General features: G+C 46.0%; 1 protein-coding gene across 1 annotated transcript in view; it reads right to left on the bottom strand.

Annotated features, from left to right (window-relative positions):
- The window catches only part of maml2 (mastermind like transcriptional coactivator 2), a 130,030-nt gene extending 126,571 nt beyond the window's left edge, over positions 1–3,459 (bottom strand). Inside the window, exon 1 of the mRNA XM_071358200.1 lies at positions 3,409–3,459. Coding sequence (XP_071214301.1) covers positions 3,409–3,459 — 51 coding nt within the window. The remainder of the gene's footprint in view (positions 1–3,408) is intronic.
- Positions 3,460–20,442: the final 16,983 nt, after the last annotated feature.

Here is a 20,442-nt window from a genome sequence, read left to right as displayed (position 1 = left end):
CACTCTCTCAGTTTAGTAATACTCTCTCAGTTTAGTAATACTCTCTCAGTTTAGTAATATTCTCTCAGTTTAGTAATATTCTCTCAGTTTAGTAATATTCTCTCAGTTTAGTAATACTCTCTCGGGTTAGTAATATTCTCTCAGTTTAGTAAAACTCTCTCAGTTTAGTAATACTCTCTCAGTTTAGTAATACTCTCTCATTTTAGTAATACTCTCTCAGTTGAGTAATATTCTCTCAGTTTAGTAATATTCTCTCGGCTTTCTCAGTTTAGTAATATTCTCTCAGTTTAGTAATATTCTCTAAGTTTAGTAATACTCTCTCGGGTTAGTAATATTCTCTCAGTTTAGTAAAACTCTCTCAGTTTAGTAATACTCTCTCAGTCTTGTAATACTCTCTCAGCTCTCTCAGTTTAGTAATATTCTCTCAGTTTAGTAACACTCTCTCAGTTTAGTAATACTCTCTCAGTTTAGTAAAACTCTCTCCGTTTAGTAATACTCTCTCAGTTGAGTAATAATCTCTCTGTTGAGTACTAGTATCTCAGTTTAGTAACACTCTCTCAGTTTAGTAATACTCTCTCAGTTTAGTACTACTCTTTCAGTTTAGTTACCTTTGCTGATCTTCGTCTGAATGCACTCCCAGGACTCCCACTTCCACAAGAAATGTTCGTTTTGTTCGGTAATGTCCATCATGTCCAAATAGCTATTTTTGTTAGCGTGTTTGGTAAACAAATCCAAAGTCAGGAAGCGCGTTCACTAAAAGCTGACGAAATGTCCAAAAGTTCCGTAACAGTCAGTAGAAACATGTCAAACGATGTATTGAATCAATCTTTAGAGTGTTTTTAACATAAATCTTGAATAACGTTCCAACCGGAGAATACCAATGACTTCAGATGTGCGATGGAACAGAGCTCCCTCTCATGTGAACGCGCATGGTCAGAGCATGGTCAAGTCACGGTAGACCTGACTAATTCCTGTCTCCTTCGGCCTCACTTCACAGTAGAGGCATCAGACAAGGTTCTACAGACTGGTGACATCTAGTGGAAGCCGTAGGAAGTGCAAACAGATCCATATCCCACTATGTATTCAATAGGGGCTGGGTTGAAAATCGACCAACCTCAGATTTCCCACTTCCTGTTTGGATTTCTTCTCAGGTTTTTGCCTGCCATATGAGTTCTGTTATACTCACAGACATCATTCAAACAGTTTTAGAAACTTCAGAGTCTTTTCTATCCAATACTAATAATAATATGCATATATTAGCAACTGGGACTGAGGAGCAGGCAGTTTACTACTTTCATTCAAGCTATTCAATACTGCCCTTGCAGCTATAAGAAGTTAATGAGTTGTTTCATAGTGTCTACACACACACACACACACACACACACACACACACACACACACACACACACACACACACACACACACACACACACACACACACACACACACACACACACACACACACACACACAGGAAGGGAACATCAAACTGGAGCACCGGAGGGGGAAAAGTGCCTAATTTCTCTCTCACAAAAACCACAACATTTACATTTACATTTAAGTCATTTAGCAGACGCTCTTATCCAGAGCGACTTACAAATTGGTGCATTCACCTTATGATATCCAGTGGAACAACCACTTTACAATAGTGCATCTAACTCTTTTAAGGGGGGGGGGGGTTAGAAGGATTACTTTATCCTATCCTAGGTATTCCTTAAAGAGGTGGGGTTTCAGGTATCTCCGGAAGGTGGTGATTGACTCCGCTGACCTGGCGTCGTGAGGGAGTTTGTTCCACCATTGGGGTGCCAGAGCAGCGAACAGTTTTGACTGGGCTGAGCGGGAACTGTACTTCCTCAGAGGTAGGGAGGCGAGCAGGCCAGAGGTGGATGAACGCAGTGCCCTTGTTTGGGTGTAGGGCCTGATCAGAGCCTGAAGGTACGGAGGTGCCGTTCCCCTCACAGCTCCGTAGGCAAGCACCATGGTCTTGTAGCGGATGCGAGCTTCAACTGGAAGCCAGTGGAGAGAGCGGAGGAACAACACAAGCCCTGAAAAATAAATGGAACACAAATACTGAGACTACAAATGGAACAAAAACACTGGGACACTTCTTCAGAGTTGTAGAAATGAGTTAGGAAAAACACCCTAAAACTGAACCGGAAATGTCTCAGTAAATCATAGTGTAATATCACTGTACGGTAAGTACGGGGAAACATTGTGGTTCTGATGATTAATAATACACATTTCTCTTCAAATCCCAATAGAGAGGACAGAGAAGAACAGCTACTGTCCACACCTACGCAGGACAATGGCAAGGTGGAATGTTTCATTAACCTGCTTTATGACTAACAGCTTTTTCACTGTTCAAGGATAAGCTTTCTTAAGTGTGAACAGTCCACAAATGCATGCACGAGCACATGCACGCACACGCACACACGCAAACACCAGGGTCATTGTCTCCTCTACATTTTCTGCAGTGTAAAATGTCTTCATTCCAGGAGGAGTAAGACAGAATACAAACGATTTGTAACAAATATCTTCTGCCTCTGTGGAGTCTGGGTTCAAATGTTAAGCAGTCTCTTTCACTCGTCTGGTTTTTCTCTTATTTATTATTTTATTTCATCTACAGAACCAGTCAAAAGTTTGGACACACCTACTCATTCAAAGGTTTTTCTTTATTTGGGCTATTTTCTACATTACAGAATAATTGTGAAGACATCAAAACTATGAAATAACACATATGGAATCATGTAGTAAACAAAAAAGTGTTAAACAAATCAAAGCATATTTTATATTTGAGATTCTTCAAAGTAGCCACCCTTTGCCTTGATGACAGCTTTACACACTCTTGGCATTCTCTCAACCAGAATCATGAGGAATGTTTTCCCAACAGTCTTGAAGGAGTTCCCACATATGCTCAGCACTTGTTGGCTGCTTTTCCTTCACTCTGCGGTCCAACTCATCCCAAATCATCTCAATTGGGTGTAGGTCGGGTGATTGTGGAGGCCAAGTCATCTGATGCAGCACTCCATCACTCTCCTTCTTGGTCAAATAGCCCTTACATAGCCTACTCTGCATCTCACGAAGACACAGCGGTTGGAACCAAAAATCGCAAATTTGGACTCATCAGACCAAAGGAAAGATTTCCACCAATCTAATGCCCATTGCTCGTCTTTCTTGGCCCAATCAAATCTCTTCTTCTTATTGGTGTCCTTTAGTAGTGGTTTCTTTGACGAATTTCTCCAACACGATGGAGCTGACAGAGAGGGCTGCCTCGCTTCTAGTCCTTAGGAAACTTTGCAGTAGTTTGTTTTTTTATGTATTATTTATTACATTGCTAGCCCAGAAAATAGTAGGTGTTATTACATACAGCTGGGTAAAACTATTGGATATCATAGTGACGTCAACTTACCATCACTACGACTTTCCCGAAGCGGATTCTTGTCCGCATCACCCAGGGCATTTGAACTGATTCCAGAGGCCAACCCAAAACAATGCCACCGGAGAAGAGGGAGACGGAGCGGTCTTCTGGTCAGACTTCGGAGGCGCGAACACCACCCACCTCTTCCGAGTATATTACTCGCTAATGTCCAGTCCCTAGATAACAAGGTCGACGGAATCAGGGCAAGGGTTGCTTTCCAGAGAGACATCAGGGATTGTAACATACTCTGTTTCACAGAAACATGGCTCTCTCGGGATATGCTGTCGGAGTTGGTACAGCCACCTGGATTCGTCGCGCCTACAGGAATAAACATCTCTCCGGGAAGAAGAAGGGTGGGGGTGTAAGTTTCATGATTAATGACTCATGGTGTAATTGTAACAACATACAGGAACTCAAGTCCTTTTGTTCACCTGAGCTAGAATTCCTTACAATCAAATGCCGACTGTATTATCTCCCAAGAGAATTATCTTCGGTTATTGTCACAGCCATGTGTATCCCCCCTCAAGCCGATACCACGACGGCCCTCAAGGAAATTCTCTGCAATTTATTGAAACTGGAAACCATATATCCTGAGGCTGCATTTATTGTATCTGGGGATTTTAACAAAGCAAATTTGAGAACAATGCTACCTAAATTCGATCAGCATGTCGACTGTAGCACTCGCGCTGGAAAAACACCGGACCACTGTTACTCTAACTTCCGTGATGCATACAAGGCCCTCCCCCGCCCTCCTTTCGGCAAATCTGACCATGACTCCATTTTGCTCCTCCCTTCCTATAGGCAGAAACTAAAACAGGAAGTACACGTGATAAGGTCTATTCAACGCTGGTCTGACCAATTGGAATCCACGCATCAAGATTGTTTTCATCACGCGGACTGGGATATGTTCTGGGTAGCCTCAGAGCATAATATCGACGTATATGCTGATTCGGTGAGTGAGTTTATAAGGAAGTGTTGCGGAGATGTTGTATCCACTGTGACTATTAAAACCTACCCTAACCATAAACCGTGTATAGATGGTGGCATTTGCACAAAACTGAAAGCGCCAAACACCACATTTAACCATGGAAAGATGACTGGGAATATGGCCGAATACAAACAGTGTAGTTATTCCCTCCTTAAGGCAATCAAACAGACAACATGTCAGTATAGAGACAAAGTGGAGTTGCAATCCAACAGCTCAGACACGAGACGTACGTGGCAGGGTCTACAGACAATCACGGACTACAAAAGAAAAACCAGCCATGTCACTGACACCAAAGTCTTGCTTCCAGACAAACTAAACACCTTTGCACACTTTGAGGATAACACAGTGCCACCATCTCGGCCCGCCAACAAGGACTGCGCCCCCACCCCTCCTTCTCCGTGGCTGATGTGAATAAAACATTTAAACATGTTAACCCTCACATGGCTGCTGGCCCAGAGTGCATCCATAGCCGTGTCCTCAGAGCATGCGCAGACCAGCTGGTTGGTGTGTTTACGGACGTATTCAATCACTCCCTATCCCAGTCTGTTGTACCCACATGCTTCAAGATGGCTACCATTGTTCCTGTCCCCAAGAAGACAAAGAAAACTGAACTAAATGACTACCGCCCCGTAGCACTCACTTCTGTCATCATGAAGTGCTTGGAGAGACTAGTCAAGGATCATATCACCTCCACCTTACCGGGCACCCTAGACCCACTTCAGTTAACATACTGCCCCAACAGGTCCACAGACGACGCAATTGCCATCACACTGCACACTGACCTATCCCATCTGGACAAAAATAACACTTATGTAAGAATGTTGTTCATTGACTACAGCTCAGCATTCAACACCATAGTACCCTCCAAGCTCATCATCAAGCTGGAGGCCCTGGGTCTCAACCCTGCCCTGTGCAATTGGGTCCTGAACTTTGACGGGCTGTCCCCAGGTGGTGAAGGTAGGAAACAACATCACCACTTCGATGACACTCAACACTGGGGCCCCACAAGGGTGCATGCTCAGCCCCCTCCTGTTATCCCTGTTCACCCATGACTGCGTGGCCATGCATGCCTCCAGCTCAATCATCAAGTTTGCAGACAACACAACAGTAGTGGGCTTGATTACCAACAACGACGAGACAGCCTACAGGGAGGAGGTGTTGTCAGGAAAACAACCTCTCACTCAACGTCAACAAAACAAAGGAGACAATCGTGGACTTCAGGGAATAGCAGAAGGAGCACCCCCCTATCGACGTCGAAGTGACACCAGTGGAGAAGGTGGAACGTTTTAAGGTCCTCGGTGTCCAGACAAACTGAAATGGTCCACCCACACAGACAGTGTGGTGAAGAATGCGCAACAGCGCCTCTTCAACCTCAGGAGGCTGAAGAAATTTGGCTTGTCACCCAAAACTCTGACAAACTTTTACAGATGCACAATCGAGAGCATCCTGTCGGTCTGTATCACAGCCTGGTACGACAACTGCACCGCCCTCAACCGCAAGGCTCTCCAGAGGGTGGTGCGGTTTGCACAACGCATCATCTGGGGCAAACTACCTGCCATTCAAGACACCTACAGCACCCGATGTCACAGGAAGACCAAAAAGATAGTCAAGGACAACAACCAGCAGGCCAGGTCAGTACAGGTGCATTAAAGCTGGACCGAGAGACTGAAAAACAGCTTCTATCTCAAGGCCATCAGACTGTTTAACAGGCATCACTAGCACAGAGAGGCTGCTGCCTACATACAGACTTGAAATCATTGGCCACTTTAATAATGTTTACCTATCTTGCATTACTCATCTCATATGTATATACTGTATTCTATACTATATATTGCATCTTAGCCTACGCCGCTCTGTCATTGCTCATCCATATATTTATATTTATATATTCTTATTCCATTCCTTTACTTAGATTTGTGTGTATTAGGTATTTGTTGTGGAATAATTAGATTTGTGTGTATTAGGTATTTGTTGTGGAATAATTAGATTTGTGTGTATTAGGTATTTGTTGTGGAATAATTCGATTTGTGTGTATTAGGTATTTGTTGTGGAATAATTAGATTTGTGTGTATTAAGTATTTGTTGTGGAATAATTAGATTTGTTAGATGTTGCTTCACTGTCGGAACTAGAAGCATAAGCATTTCACTACACTCACAATAACATCTCCTAACCATGTGTATGTGACCAATAACATCTCCTAACCATGTGTATGTGTCCAATAACATCTCCTAACCATGTGTATGTGACCAATAACATCTGCTAACCATGTGTATGTGACCAATAACATCTCCTAACCATGTGTATGTGACCAATAACATCTCCTAACCATGTGTATGTGACCAATAACATCTCCTAACCATGTGTATGTGACCAATAACATCTCCTAACCATGTGTATGTGTCCAATAACATCTCTTAACCATGTGTATGTGACCAATAACATCTCCTAACCATGTGTATGTGTCCAATTTGATTTGATTTGACTTTAATCCGACCATGAAGGCCTGATTCACGCAGTCTCCTCTGAATAGTTGATGTTGAGATGTGTGTGTTATTTGAACTCTGTGAAGTATTTATTTGGGTTGCATTTTCTGAGGCTGGTAACTCTAATGAACTTATCCTCTGCAGCAGAGGTAACACTGGGTCCTCCTTTCCTGTGGCGGTCCTCATGAGAGACAGTTTCATCATAGCGCTTGATGCTTTTTGCGACTGTACTTGAGGAAACATTCAACATTGTCCGTATTGACTGACCTTCATGTCTTAAAGTAATGATGGACTGTCGTTTCTCTTTGCCTTTTTGACCTGTTCTTGCCATAATATGGACTTGGTCTTTTACCAAATAGGGCTATCTTCAGTATACCACCCATACCCTGTCACAACACAACTGATTGTCTCAAACGAATTAAGAAGGAAAGAAATTCCACAAATTAACTTTTTAACAAGGCACACCTGTTAATTGAAATGCATTACAGGTGACCACCTCATAAAGCTGGTTAAGAGAATGCTAAGAGTGTGCAAAGCTGTCATCAAGGCAAAGGGTCCCTACTTTGAAGAATCTCAAATATAAATTCTCAGTGTTTAACACTGTTGGTTACTACATGATTCCATATGTGTTATTTCACAGTTTTGATGTCTTCACTGTTATTTTACAATGTAGAAAATAGTACAAATAAAGAAAAACCTTGAACGAGAAGGTGTGTCCAAACTTTTGACTGGCACTGTATATGTATGTGTGTGTGTGTTTTTGTGTGTGTCTGTGTGTGTGTCTGTGTTTGTGTGTCTGTGTGTGACCTCAGGGCTTGGAGGGGTCAATGTCAGGGTGGTTTATGTGCAACACATTGTCACTTTCTGTTTCTCTGTTTCTCTTTATGTAATTCTCTTTCAAGGAGGATACTGTTAGGTCAAGGTCAAACAGGGGATACTTATTTTTGTCCTGTTTCACATATTCAAGTGTGTAACCGGTACAGTGTGCTTTATGCATATCTCACTTCCCCTGAGACACCCTCGGAGAGTAGGGTCACGGCATGAGACCATTCGTTTCTTTGGATCTTTCTTTTGAAGTGGTTTTTCGTCCCTTTTAAGATGTTCCTATTAATCAGTGTTTTTGTACTAACCTGCGATATTGAGTGGTTTAGACAAGGTTGATAGGTCTAACTCTCCCGCTGTCATTTGAGGTTTGTGGTTTGGTCTTGAGAGATTAAGAGAGAGAGATAATTTGACAGAGAGTATGAGAGAGGAGAGGAGAGGATGGAAGAGAGACTGCAGAACTGTAATGTCTCTGTGTTTATACTTGGTGAGATTTGTTCTTTATTGAGTCACAAAGAACTGTGTGTGTGTGTGAGTGTGTGTGCGTGTGTGCGTCCATGCTTGCGTGTGTGCGTGTGTGTGTGTGTGTGTGTGTGTGTGTGTGTGTGTGTGTGTGTGTGTGTGTGTGTGTGTGTGTGTGTGTGTGTGTGTGTGTGTGTGCGTGTGCGTCCGTGCTTGCATGTGTGCGTGTGTGAGAGAGAGGCAGTTATCCCCATCAACATGATAGAGCGTTGATGAAATAATACACTCCTTCTTGTCTAGTTACACAAGTGCTGATCCTGAGCCTCTTTCACCATCCCTGTCCCCTGTCCCCTGTCCTTCCCACGGACCACAGCCAAAACCTCTGGAGGAATGACCCTGGACACCCCACACACAGGCTTTTAATCGGAGGAGTAGTGTTTACATTTTCACCCCATTACCTTTTGCTTCCTCACTGAGTAATGCTCCCCAGTGTTCTCTAATGTCCAAGGATGTCATATCGGGTTGAGAGAGAGAAGAGGGAGAGGGAAGAGAGAAGAAGAAGGGATGAAAACAAGAATATTCGGAGGTCAAAAAATATTTCAAAGAAACAAAGAGGGTAATGAAAAGGATGAGGAGAGAAGAGGAAGAACTAGAAGACACGTGACCTCAATGATCTGTACCTCTGAATCAGTCTTCCCCATTTGTACCTCTGAATCAGTCTTCCCTTTCTGTACCTCTGAATAAGTTTGCCCTAACTCTATCTCTGAATCAGTCTGCCCTATCTGTACCTCTGAATCAGTCTTCCCTATCTGTACCTCTGAATCAGTCTGTCCTATCTGTACCTCTGAATCAGTCTGGCGTATTTGTACCTCTGAATCAGTCTGGCCTATCTGTATCTCTGAATCAGTCTTCCCTATCTGTAACAGCAGAGGAAAGAAAGGAGGAGAAAGGAGGTGGAGAGCTGGAGTGCTGTAGGGAACTATCAAAGCACTTCATAAAAACTGCATTGGTTTTCCTTTATTGATAAGCCCCTGCACTCACTCACTCACTCACTCACACGCACACACACACGCACGCACGCACGCACGCACACACACACACACACACACACACACACACACACACACACGCACGCACGCACGCACGCACGCACGCACGCACGTACGCACACACAACAAATGAAACAATGACAACCTTCTTTTGGCCCTTCTCTCTGTCTATCAATCTTTCTGTCTTTCTGTCTTTCTGTCTTTCTCTCTGTCTATCAATCTTTCTGTCTTTCCCTCTGTCTATCAATCTTTCTGTCTTTCTGTCTTTCCCTCTGTCTATCAATCTTTCTGTCTTTCTGTCTTTCCCTCTGACTATCAATCTTTCTGTCTTTCTGTCTTTCCCTCTGTCTATCAATCTTTCTGTCTTTCCCTCTGTCTCTCTGTCTATCAATCTTTCTGTCTTTCCCTCTGTCTCTCTGTCTATCAATCTTTCTGTCTTTCCCTCTGTCTCTCTGTCTATCAATCTTTCTGTCTTTCCCTCTGTCTCTCTGTCTATCAGTCTTTCTGTCATTTCCCTCTGTCTCTCTGACTATCAATCTTTCTGTCTTTCTGTATCTCCCTATCTCTCCACCTCTCAATCTTTCTGTCTTTCTGTCTTTCCCTCTGTCTCTCTGACTATCAATCTTTCTGTCTTTCCCTCTGTCTATCAATCTTTCTGTCTTTCTGTATCTCCCTATCTCTCCACCTCTCAATCTTTCTGTCTTTCCCTCTGTCTCTCTGACTATCAATCTTTCTGTCTTTCTGTCTTTTACTCTGTCTCTCCACCTCTCAATCTTTCTGTCTTTCCCTCTGTCTCTCTGACTATCAATCTTTCTGTCTTTCTGTCTTTTACTCTGTCTCTGACTATCAATCTTTCTGTCTTTCTGTCTTTCCCTCTGTCTCTCTGACTATCAATCTTTCTGTCATTTCCCTCTGTCTCTCTGACTGTCAATCTTTCTGTCTTTCTGTCTTTTCCTCTGTCTCTGACTATCAATATTTCAATCTTTCTGTCTTTCCCTCTGTCTCTCTGACTGTCAATCTTTCTGTCTTTCTGTCTTTTCCTCTGTCTCTGACTATCAATATTTCTGTCTTTCTGTCATTTCCTCTGTCTCTCCACCTCTCAATCTTTCTTTCTTTCTTTCTTTCTTTCTTTCTTTCTTTCTTTCTTTCTTTCTTTCTTTCTTTCTTTCTTTCTTTCTTTCTTTCTTTCTTTCTTTCTTTCTTTCTTTCTTTCCCTATCTCTATCTCTCTCCGTGCTATGATCAGGTCTCCACTTACCCATGCTCTCTTCAGCCTCTGTCTGTGAGCTCTGGGTGACTTCTGGGTGAACTTTGACCCTTGACCCCTCACTCTCCAGTCATCAACAAGTCCTCTTGTTGACCTTATCAGACGTGTCAACACTGATCACAGTTTATATTCTCACCTAGATTGGCCCGCTATGATATGTCTAATTATGGTGGTGTTTGTGTGTGTGCAAGTCTGTGTACGGGTCTGTGTTTGTGAGCGTGTTTATGTACAGTGTGTGTGTGTGTGTGTGTGTATGGGTGTGTGTGTGTGTATGGGTGTGTGTGTGTGTGTGTTGTGTGTCTGTGTGTGTGTGTACGGGTCTGTGTTTGTGAGCGTGTGTATGTACAGTATGTATGTGTGTGTGTGTGTGTGTGTGTGTGTGTGTGTGTGTGTGTGTGTGTGTATATGGGTGTGTGTGTACGGGTCTGTGTTTGTGAGCGTGTGTATGTACAGTATGTATGTGTGTGTGTGTGTGTGTGTGTGTGTGTGTGTGTGTGTGTGTGTGTGTGTGTGTGTGTGTGTGTGTGTGTGTGTGTTGTGTGTCTGTGTGTGTGTGTACGGGTCTGTGTTTGTGAGCGTGTGTATGTACAGTATGTATTTGTGGTCAATCTAAGAAGTGTAGAGAATTATGCTCTCTCTCTCTCTCTTTCTCTCTCGCAGTGCATGGTGGGAGTTTTTTGGCGTTGAGTGTTTTGTGTGCTGGTGGTTGGCAGGGACTGGAACTGGAACTGTACAATGCAGTCTCTCTATCTCTCTGTGTCTGTGTCTCTCTCTCTCTCCCCCCCAGTCTCTCTATCTCTCTGTGTCTGTGTCTCTCTCTCTCTCCGTCCCCGTCTCTCTATCTCTCTGTGTCTGTGTCTCTCTCTCTCCCTCCCAGTCTCTCTATCTCTCTGTGTCTGTGTCTCTCTCTCTCTCTCTCCCTCCCAGTCTCGCTATCACTCTGTGTCTCTCTCTCTCTCCCTCCCAGTCTCTCTATCTCTCTGTGTCTGTGTCTCTCTCTCTCTCCCTCCCAGTCTCTCTATCTCTCTGTGTCTGTGTCTCTCTCTCTCTCTCTCTCCCTCCCAGTCTCTCTATCTCTCTGTGTCTGTGTCTCTCTCTCTCTCTCTCCCTCCCAGTCTCTCTATCTCTCTGTGTCTGTGTCTCTCTCTCTCTCCCTCCCAGTCTCTCTATCTCTCTGTGTCTGTGTCTCTCTCTCCCTCCCAGTCTCTCTATCTCTCTGTGTCTGTGTCTGTCTCTCTCTCCCTCCCAGTCTTTCTATGTCTCTGTGTCTGTGTCTCTCTCTCTCTGATCCAACAGCACACACATGCACCATCTACACTGAGTATACCAAACATTAGGAACACCTTCCTAATGTTGAGTTGCAGCGCACCATTTTGCCCTCACAACACCCTCAATTTGTCGAGACATGGACTTTACAATGTGTCAAATGCGTTCCACAGGGAGTTGGTTGTCCTTTGGGTGGTGTGCCATTCTTGATACACACAGAAAACTGTTGAGTGTGAAAAACCCGGCAGCATTGCAGTTCTTGACACAAACCAGTCCGTCTGGCACCTACTGCCATAGCTCGTTCAAAGGCACTTAAATCTTGTATCTTTCCCTTTCACCCTCTGAATGGCACTCATACACAATCCATGTCTCAATTGTCTCAAGGCTTAAAAATATTTTTTTAACCTGTCTCTTCCCCTTCATCTACACTGATTGAAGTGGATTTAAAAGGTGAGATCAATAAGTGATCATAGCTTTCACCTGGATTCACCTGGTCAGTCTATGTCATGGAAAACAGCCTTAGTTATGAGAGCAGTTGGTAAGAAATAGTTCCCACGGTGTCTGTGACTGGTTCGTGGCAGTCTTACAAAAGTCTTTACTAGACTGTTCCTTCACAGATCCATGTTGGCTATAGGCAAATACCGTCTCAGATGGGAAGGCAAAACAGAGAAGAGGAAAACAAGAAACAATTGAATATTCTGCACAGAGCAACGAGTGAAAATATGTTGTCACACACACACACACACACACACACACACACACACACACACACACACACACACACACACACACACACACACACACACACACACACACACACACACACACACACACACACACACACACACACACACACACACACACACACACACACACACACACACACACACACACACACAATGAAAGAGAATTTGAGGTCGACTTTATGCCCCAAAAAACGTCTTGGTTCTTTTCAACTGCAATTAAAGTAATCCGTGAGGCTAAGGCAGAGGGTAATGGAGTACTTTCTATTCGTCTGAATGCCTCGGGGCTTAGCAGGACCACAGTCTGAGAAAGCCTGTCTTTTACAAGGTCTGTTACAAGGTCTGTCTGTTATAAAGTCTGATATAAGGTCTGTCTGTTACAAGGTCTGTCTTTTACAAGGTCTGTCCTTAACAAAGTCTGATACAAGGTCTGTCTGTTACAAGGTCTGTCCTTAACAAAGTCTGATACAAGGTCTGTCTGTTACAAGATCTGTCTGTAGCAAGGTCTGTCTGTTGCAAGGTCTGTCAGCTTCCCCCCCCCCCCCCCCCCTCTCTCTCTCTCTCTCTCTCTCTCTCTCTCTCTCTCTCTCTCTCTCTCTCTCTCTCTCTCTCTCTCTCTCTCTCTCTCTCTCTCTCTCTCTCTCTCTCTCTCTCTCAATTCAAAGGGCGTTATTGACATGGGAGACATATGTTTACATTGACAAAGCAAGTGAAATAGATAATAAATAAAAGTGCAATAAACAATATAACATGAACAGTAAATATTACACTCACAAAAGTTCCAAAGGAATAGAGACAATGGTGTTTGTTCTTCACTAGCTGCCCTTTTCCTGCTACGGTGATGGTACTGTGCTATTTTATCAATTTATCAGTTGAGCAAAACTGGGTTTGTTTTCAAATTCTTTGCGGATCTGTGTAATCTGAGGGAAATATGTGTCTCTAATATGGTTAACATAGTGTAGCTCAGTTTCCACCTCATTTTGTGGTCAGTGTGCCCAGGTCTGCCTATGGCGACCTCTCTCAATAGCAAGCCTATGCTCACTGAGTCTGTACAAAGTCAACGCTTTCCTTAATGTTGGGTCAGTCACAGTGGTCAGATTATCTGCCACTGTGCACTCTCTGTTTAGGGCCAAATAGCATTCTAGTTTGCTATGTTTTCTTGTTAATTCTTTCCAATGTGTCAAGTAATTATATTTTTGTTTCCTCATGGTTTGGTTGGGTCTAATTGTGTTCCTGTCCTGGGGCTCTGTTTGTGTTTGTGAACAGATCCCCAGGACCAGCTTGCTTAGGGGACTCTTCTCCAGGTTAATCTCTTAGTAGGTGATGGCTTTGTTCTGCTCTTCCTTTTAGGTGGTTGTAGAATTTAACGTCTCTTTTCTGGATTTTGATCATTAGCGGGTATCGGCCTAATTCTGCTCTGCATGCATTATTTGGTGTTTTATGTTGTACACGGTCTCTCTCGCTCTCTCTCTCTCTCTCTCTCTCTCTCTCTCTCTCTCTCTCTCTCTCTCTCTCTCTCTCTCTCTCTCTCTCTCTCTCTCTCTCTGTCTCTGTCTCTGTCTCTGTCTCTGTCTCTGTCATTTTGTCATTTTGTCATTTTTGCCAATAATCAATCTCTTGGTGAGAAATATTTCTCACAGTAGAGGAGAAAGTGGATCTCTCTCTACCGCCCTTGTCGTGCAGTGACCATAGACACGCTCGTCTTTGAGTACCTGTCTTTTTATGTACAGTGGCTTGCAAAAGTATTCGTCCTCCTTGGCATTTTTCCTATTTTGTTGCCTTACAACCTGGAATTGAAATAGATTTTTGGGGGGTTTGTATCATTTGATTTACACAACATGCCGACCACTTTGAAGATGCAAAATATTTAGAACTGCAAAACAAACAAGAAATAAAACAACAACAAAAACTGAAAACTTGAGCGTGAATAACTATTCACCCCCCCAAAGTCAATACTTTGTAGAGCCACCTTTTGCAGCAATTACAGCTGCAAGTCTCTTGGGGTATGTCTCTATAAGCTTCGCACATCTAGCCACTGGGATTTTTGCCCATTCTTTAAGGTAAAACTGCTCCAGCTCCTTCAAGTTGGATGAGTTCCGCTGGTGTACAGCAATCTTTAAGTCATACCACAGATTCTCAATTGGATTGAGGGCTGGGCTTTGACTGGGCCATTCCAAGACATTTAAATGTTTCCCCTTAAACCACTCGAGTGATGCTTTAGCAGTATGCTTAGGGTCATTGTCACGCTGCCACGCTGATCCTCAACACTGGAGATCCCCAGGGGTGCTCAGTCCCCTCCTGTACTCCCTGTTCACCCACGATTGCATGGCCAGGCACGACTCCAACACCATCATTAAGTTTGCAGATGACACAACGGTGGTAGGCCTGATCACCGACAACGGCGAGACAGCCTATAGGGAGGAGGTCAGAGACCTGGCCGGGTGGTGTCAGAATAACAACCAATCCCTCAACGTAACCCAGACTAAGGAGATGATTGTGGACTACAGGAAAAGGAGGACCGAGCACGCCCCCATTCTCATCGACAGGGCTGTAGTGGAGCAGGTTGAGAGCTTCAAGTTCCTTGGTGTCCACATCGCCAACAAACTTGAATGGTCCAAACACACCAAGACAGTCGTGAAGAGGGCATGACAAAGCCTATTCCCCCTCAGGAAACTAAAAAGATTTGACATGGGTCCTGAGATCCTCAAAAGATTCTACAGCTGCAACATCGAGAGCATCCTGACTGATTGCATCACTGCCTGGTAAGGAAATTGCTCGGCCTCTGACCACAAGACACTATAGTGGGTAGTGTGTACGGCCCAGTACATCACTGGGGCTAAGCTGCCTGCCATCCAGGACCTCTACACCAGGCGGTGTGAGAGGAAGGCCCTAAAAATTGTCGAAGACCGCAGCCACCCCAGTCATAGACTGTTCTCTCTACTACCGCATGGCAAGTGGTACTGGAGTGCCAAGTCTAGGGCAAAAAGGCTTCTTTACCCCCAAGCCATAAGACTCCTGAACAGTTAATCAAATGGCTACCCGGACTATTTGCATTGTGTGCCTCCCCAACCCCTCTTTTTACGATGCTGCTACTCTCTGTGTATCATATATGCATAGTCACTTTAACTATACATTCATGTACATACTACCTCAATTGGGCCGACCTACCAGTGCTCCCGCACATTGGCTAACCGGGCTATCTGCATTGTGTCCCGCCACCCACCACCCGCCAACCCCTCTTTTACGCTACTGCTACTCTCTGTTCATCATATATGCATAGTCACTTTAACCATATCTAAATGTACATACTACCTCAATCAGCCTTTTTTTATAGCCTCGCTACTGTATATAGCCTGTCTTTTTACTGTTGTTTTATTTCTTTACCTACCTATTGTTCACCTAATACTTTTTTTGAACTATTGGTTAGAGCCTGTAAGTAAGCATTTCACTGTAAGGTCTACACCTGTTGTATTTGGCGCACTTGACAATTTGATTTGATTTGATTTGATTGTCCTGCTGGAAGGTGAACCTCCGTCCTACTCAAAAATCTCTGGAAGACAAACAGGTTTCCCTCAAGAATTTCCCTGTCTTTTGCACCACCCATCATTCCTTAAAATAAGACCAGTTTCCCTGCTGATGAAAAACATCCCCACAGCATGATGCTGCCACCACCATGCTTCACTATGGGGATGGTGTTCTCTGGGTGATGAGAGGTGTTGGGTTTGCGCCAGACATAGTTTTAGTTGATGGCCAGAAAATGCAATATTAGTCTCATTTGACCAGAGTACCTTCCTTCATGAGGACTGCAGGTGTGGCCAGGGCAATAAATTGCAATGTCCGTACTGTGAGACGCCTAAGACAGCGTTACAGGGAGACAGAACGGACAGCTGATCGTCCTCGCAGTGGCAGACCACGTGTAACAGCACCTGCACAGGATCGGTACATCCGAACATCACACCTGCGGGACAGGTACAGGATGGCAATAACAACTGCCCGAGTTACACCAGGAACGCACAATCCCTCCATCAGGGCTCAGACTGTCCGCAATAGGCTGAGAGGGGCTAGACTCCGGGCTTGTAGGCCTGTTGTAAGGCAGGTCCTCACCAGACATCACCGGAAACAACGTTGCCTATGGGCACAAAGACATTGTCGCTGGACCAGACAAGACTAGCAAAAAGTGCTCTTCACTCACGAGTCACGGTTTTGTCTCACATGGGATGATGGTCAGATTCGCATTTGTCATCGAAGGAATGAGCGTTACACCGAGGCCTTGATTTGGAGGTGGAGGGTCCGTCATGGTCTGGGGCGATGTGTCACAGCATCATCGGACTGAGTTTGTTGTCATTGCAGGCAATCTCAACGCTGTGCGTTACAGGGAAGACATCCTCCTCCCTCAAGTGGTACCCTTCCTGCAGGCTCATCCTGACATGACCCTCCAGCATGACAATGCCACCAGCCATACCAGCATTCCATATTCTCAACTAGTTTAAAGAAGGCCAGTTTTATTGCTTCTTTAATCAGAACAACAGTTTTCAGCTGTGCTAACATAATTGCAAACTGGGTTTTCAAACGATCAATTTGCCTTTTAAAAGGATTAACTTCGATTAGCTAACACAATGTGCCATTGGAACACAGGAGTGATGGTTGCTGATAATGGGCCTCTGTACGCCTATGTAGATATTCCATTAAAATATCTGCTTTTTCCAGCTATAATAGTCATTTACAACATTAACAATGTTTTCACTGTATTTCTGATCAATTTGAGGTTATTTTAATGGACAAAAAAATCAGTTTTTCTTTCAAAAACAAGGACATTTCTAAGTGACCCCACACTTTTGAACGGTAGTGTATACAATGCAATGCAATCTGCAACCCCTTGTAGGAGAAGTATGCATGTGTTTATTTGTGTGTGTGTGTTACGTATTGCGTGTGAATTAAAGGGTCTGTCTAGTCCAGTAGTCTGCATATTAAATGCAGTAGTTGGCACACTCTGATGTGAATGTTGGACAGTGTTTTTCTACACCCTAGGGTAGTAGTCAGTGCTGTGTAAAGCTGGGCTGAGTTGAGGTGGGCTGGGTCTGGTAGAGCTGTGCTGTGATGGGCTGTGTCTGGTAGAGCTGTGCTGTGATTGGCTGTGTCTGGTAGAGCTGTGCTGTGATTGGCTGTGTCTGGTAGAGCTGTGCTGTGATGGGTCTGGTCTGGTAGAGCTGTGCTGTGATGGGCTGTGTCTGGTAGAGCTGTGCTGTGATTGGCTGTGTCTGGTAGAGCTGTGCTGTGATGGGCCTGGTCTGGTACTGGTAGAGCTGTGCTGTGATGGGCCTGGGTCTGGTAGACCTGTGCAGTGATGGGCTGGGTCTGGTAGAGCTGTGCTGTGATGGGCCTGGTCTGGTAGAGCTGTGCTGTGATTGGCTGTGTCTAGTAGAGCTGTGCTGTGTTGAGCCTGGTCTGGTAGAGCTGTGCTGTGATGGGCTTCGTCTGGTACTGGTAGAGCTGTGCAGTGATGGGCTGGGTCTGGTAGACCTGTGCAGTGATGGGCTGGGTCTGGTAGAGCTGTGCTGTGATGGGCCTGGGTCTGGTAGACCTGTGCAGTGATGGGCTGGGTCTGGTAGACCTGTGCATTGATGGGCTGGGTCTGGTAGACCTGTGCAGTGATGGGCTGGGTCTGGTAGAGCTGTGCTGTGATGGGCCTGGTCTGGTAGAGCTGTGCTGTGATGGGCTGGGTCTGGTAGAGCTGTGCTGTGATGGGCCTGGTCTGGTAGAGCTGTGCTGTGATTGGCTGTGTCTAGTAGAGCTGTGCTGTGTTGAGCCTGGTCTGGTAGAGCTGTGCTGTGATGGGCTTCGTCTGGTACTGGTAGAGCTGTGCAGTGATGGGCTGGGTCTGGTAGACCTGTGCAGTGATGGGCTGGGTCTGGTAGAGCTGTGCTGTGATGGGCCTGGGTCTGGTAGACCTGTGCAGTGATGGGCTGGGTCTGGTAGACCTGTGCAGTGATGGGCTGGGTCTGGTAGAGCTGTGCTGTGATGGGCTTCGTCTGGTACTGGTAGAGCTGTGCAGTGATGGGCTGGGTCTGGTAGACCTGTGCAGTGATGGGCTGGGTCTGGTAGACCTGTGCAGTGATGGGCTGGGTCTGGTAGAGCTGAGCTGTGATGGGCTTCGTCTGGTACTGGTAGAGCTGTGCAGTGATGGGCTGGGTCTGGTAGACCTGTGCAGTGATGGGCTGGGTCTGGTAGACCTGTGCAGTGATGGGCTGGGTCTGGTAGAGCTGTGCAGTAATGGGCTGGGTCTGGTAGACCTGTGCAGTGATGGGCTGGGTCTGGTAGAGCTGTGCAGTGATGGGCTGGGTCTGTTAGACCAGTGCAGTGATGGGCTGGGTCTGGTAGAGCTGTGCTGTGATGGGCTGTGTCTGGTAGAGCTGTGCTGTGATTGGCTGTGTCTGGTAGAGCTGTGCTGTGATTGGCCTGGTCTGGTAGAGCTGTGCTGTGATGGGCTGTGTCTGGTAGAGCTGTGCAGTGATGGGCCTGGTCTGGTAGAGCTGTGCTGTGATGGGCTGGGTCTGGTAGACCTGTGCAGTGATGGGCTGTGTCTGGTAGAGCTGTGCAGTGATGGCCTGTGCAGTGATGGGCTGGGTCTGGTAGAGCTGTGCTGTGATGGGCCTGGTCTGGTAGAGCTGTGCTGTGATGGGCTGGGTCTGGTAGAGCTGTGCTGTGATGGGCCTGGTCTGGTAGAGCTGTGCTGTGATTGGCTGTGTCTAGTAGAGCTGTGCTGTGTTGAGCCTGGTCTGGTAGAGCTGTGCTGTGATGGGCTTCGTCTGGTACTGGTAGAGCTGTGCAGTGATGGGCTGGGTCTGGTAGACCTGTGCAGTGATGGGCTGGGTCTGGTAGAGCTGTGCTGTGATGGGCCTGGGTCTGGTAGACCTGTGCAGTGATGGGCTGGGTCTGGTAGACCTGTGCAGTGATGGGCTGGGTCTGGTAGAGCTGAGCTGTGATGGGCTTCGTCTGGTACTGGTAGAGCTGTGCAGTGATGGGCTGGGTCTGGTAGACCTGTGCAGTGATGGGCTGGGTCTGGTAGACCTGTGCAGTGATGGGCTGGGTCTGGTAGAGCTGAGCTGTGATGGGCTTCGTCTGGTACTGGTAGAGCTGTGCAGTGATGGGCTGGGTCTGGTAGACCTGTGCAGTGATGGGCTGGGTCTGGTAGACCTGTGCAGTGATGGGCTGGGTCTGGTAGAGCTGTGCAGTGATGGGCTGGGTCTGGTAGACCTGTGCAGTGATGGGCTGGGTCTGGTAGAGCTGTGCAGTGATGGTCTGGGTCTGGTAGACCAGTGCAGTGATGGGCTGGGTCTGGTAGAGCTGTGCTGTGATGGGCTGTGTCTGGTAGAGCTGTGCTGTGATGGGCTGTGTCTGGTAGAGCTGTGCAGTGATGGGCCTGGTCTGGTAGAGCTGTGCTGTGATGGGCTGGGTCTGGTAGACCTGTGCAGTGATGGGCTGTGTCTGGTAGAGCTGTGCAGTGATGGGCCTGGTCTGGTAGAGCTGTGCTGTGATGGAGTGGGTCTGGTAGAGCTGTGCAGTGATGGGCTGGGTCTGGTAGAGCTGTGCTGTGATTGGCTGTGTCTAGTAGAGCTGTGCTGTGTTGAGCCTGGTCTGGTAGAGCTGTGCTGTGATGAGCTTCGTCTGGTACTGGTAGAGCTGTGCAGTGATGGGCTGGGTCTGGTAGACCTGTGCAGTGATGGGCTGGGTCTGGTAGAGCTGTGCTGTGATGGGCCTGGGTCTGGTAGACCTGTGCAGTGATGGGCTGGGTCTGGTAGACCTGTGCAGTGATGGGCTGGGTCTGGTAGAGCTGAGCTGTGATGGGCTTCGTCTGGTACTGGTAGAGCTGTGCAGTGATGGGCTGGGTCTGGTAGACCTGTGCAGTGATGGGCTGGGTCTGGTAGACCTGTGCAGTGATGGGCTG

This window comes from Salvelinus alpinus, chromosome 21 (genome assembly GCF_045679555.1).
Source record: "Salvelinus alpinus chromosome 21, SLU_Salpinus.1, whole genome shotgun sequence".
Classification (NCBI taxonomy): domain Eukaryota; kingdom Metazoa; phylum Chordata; class Actinopteri; order Salmoniformes; family Salmonidae; genus Salvelinus; species Salvelinus alpinus.
Note: the sequence above shows the minus strand (reverse complement) of the source record. Positions and strands in the feature narration are given on the sequence as shown.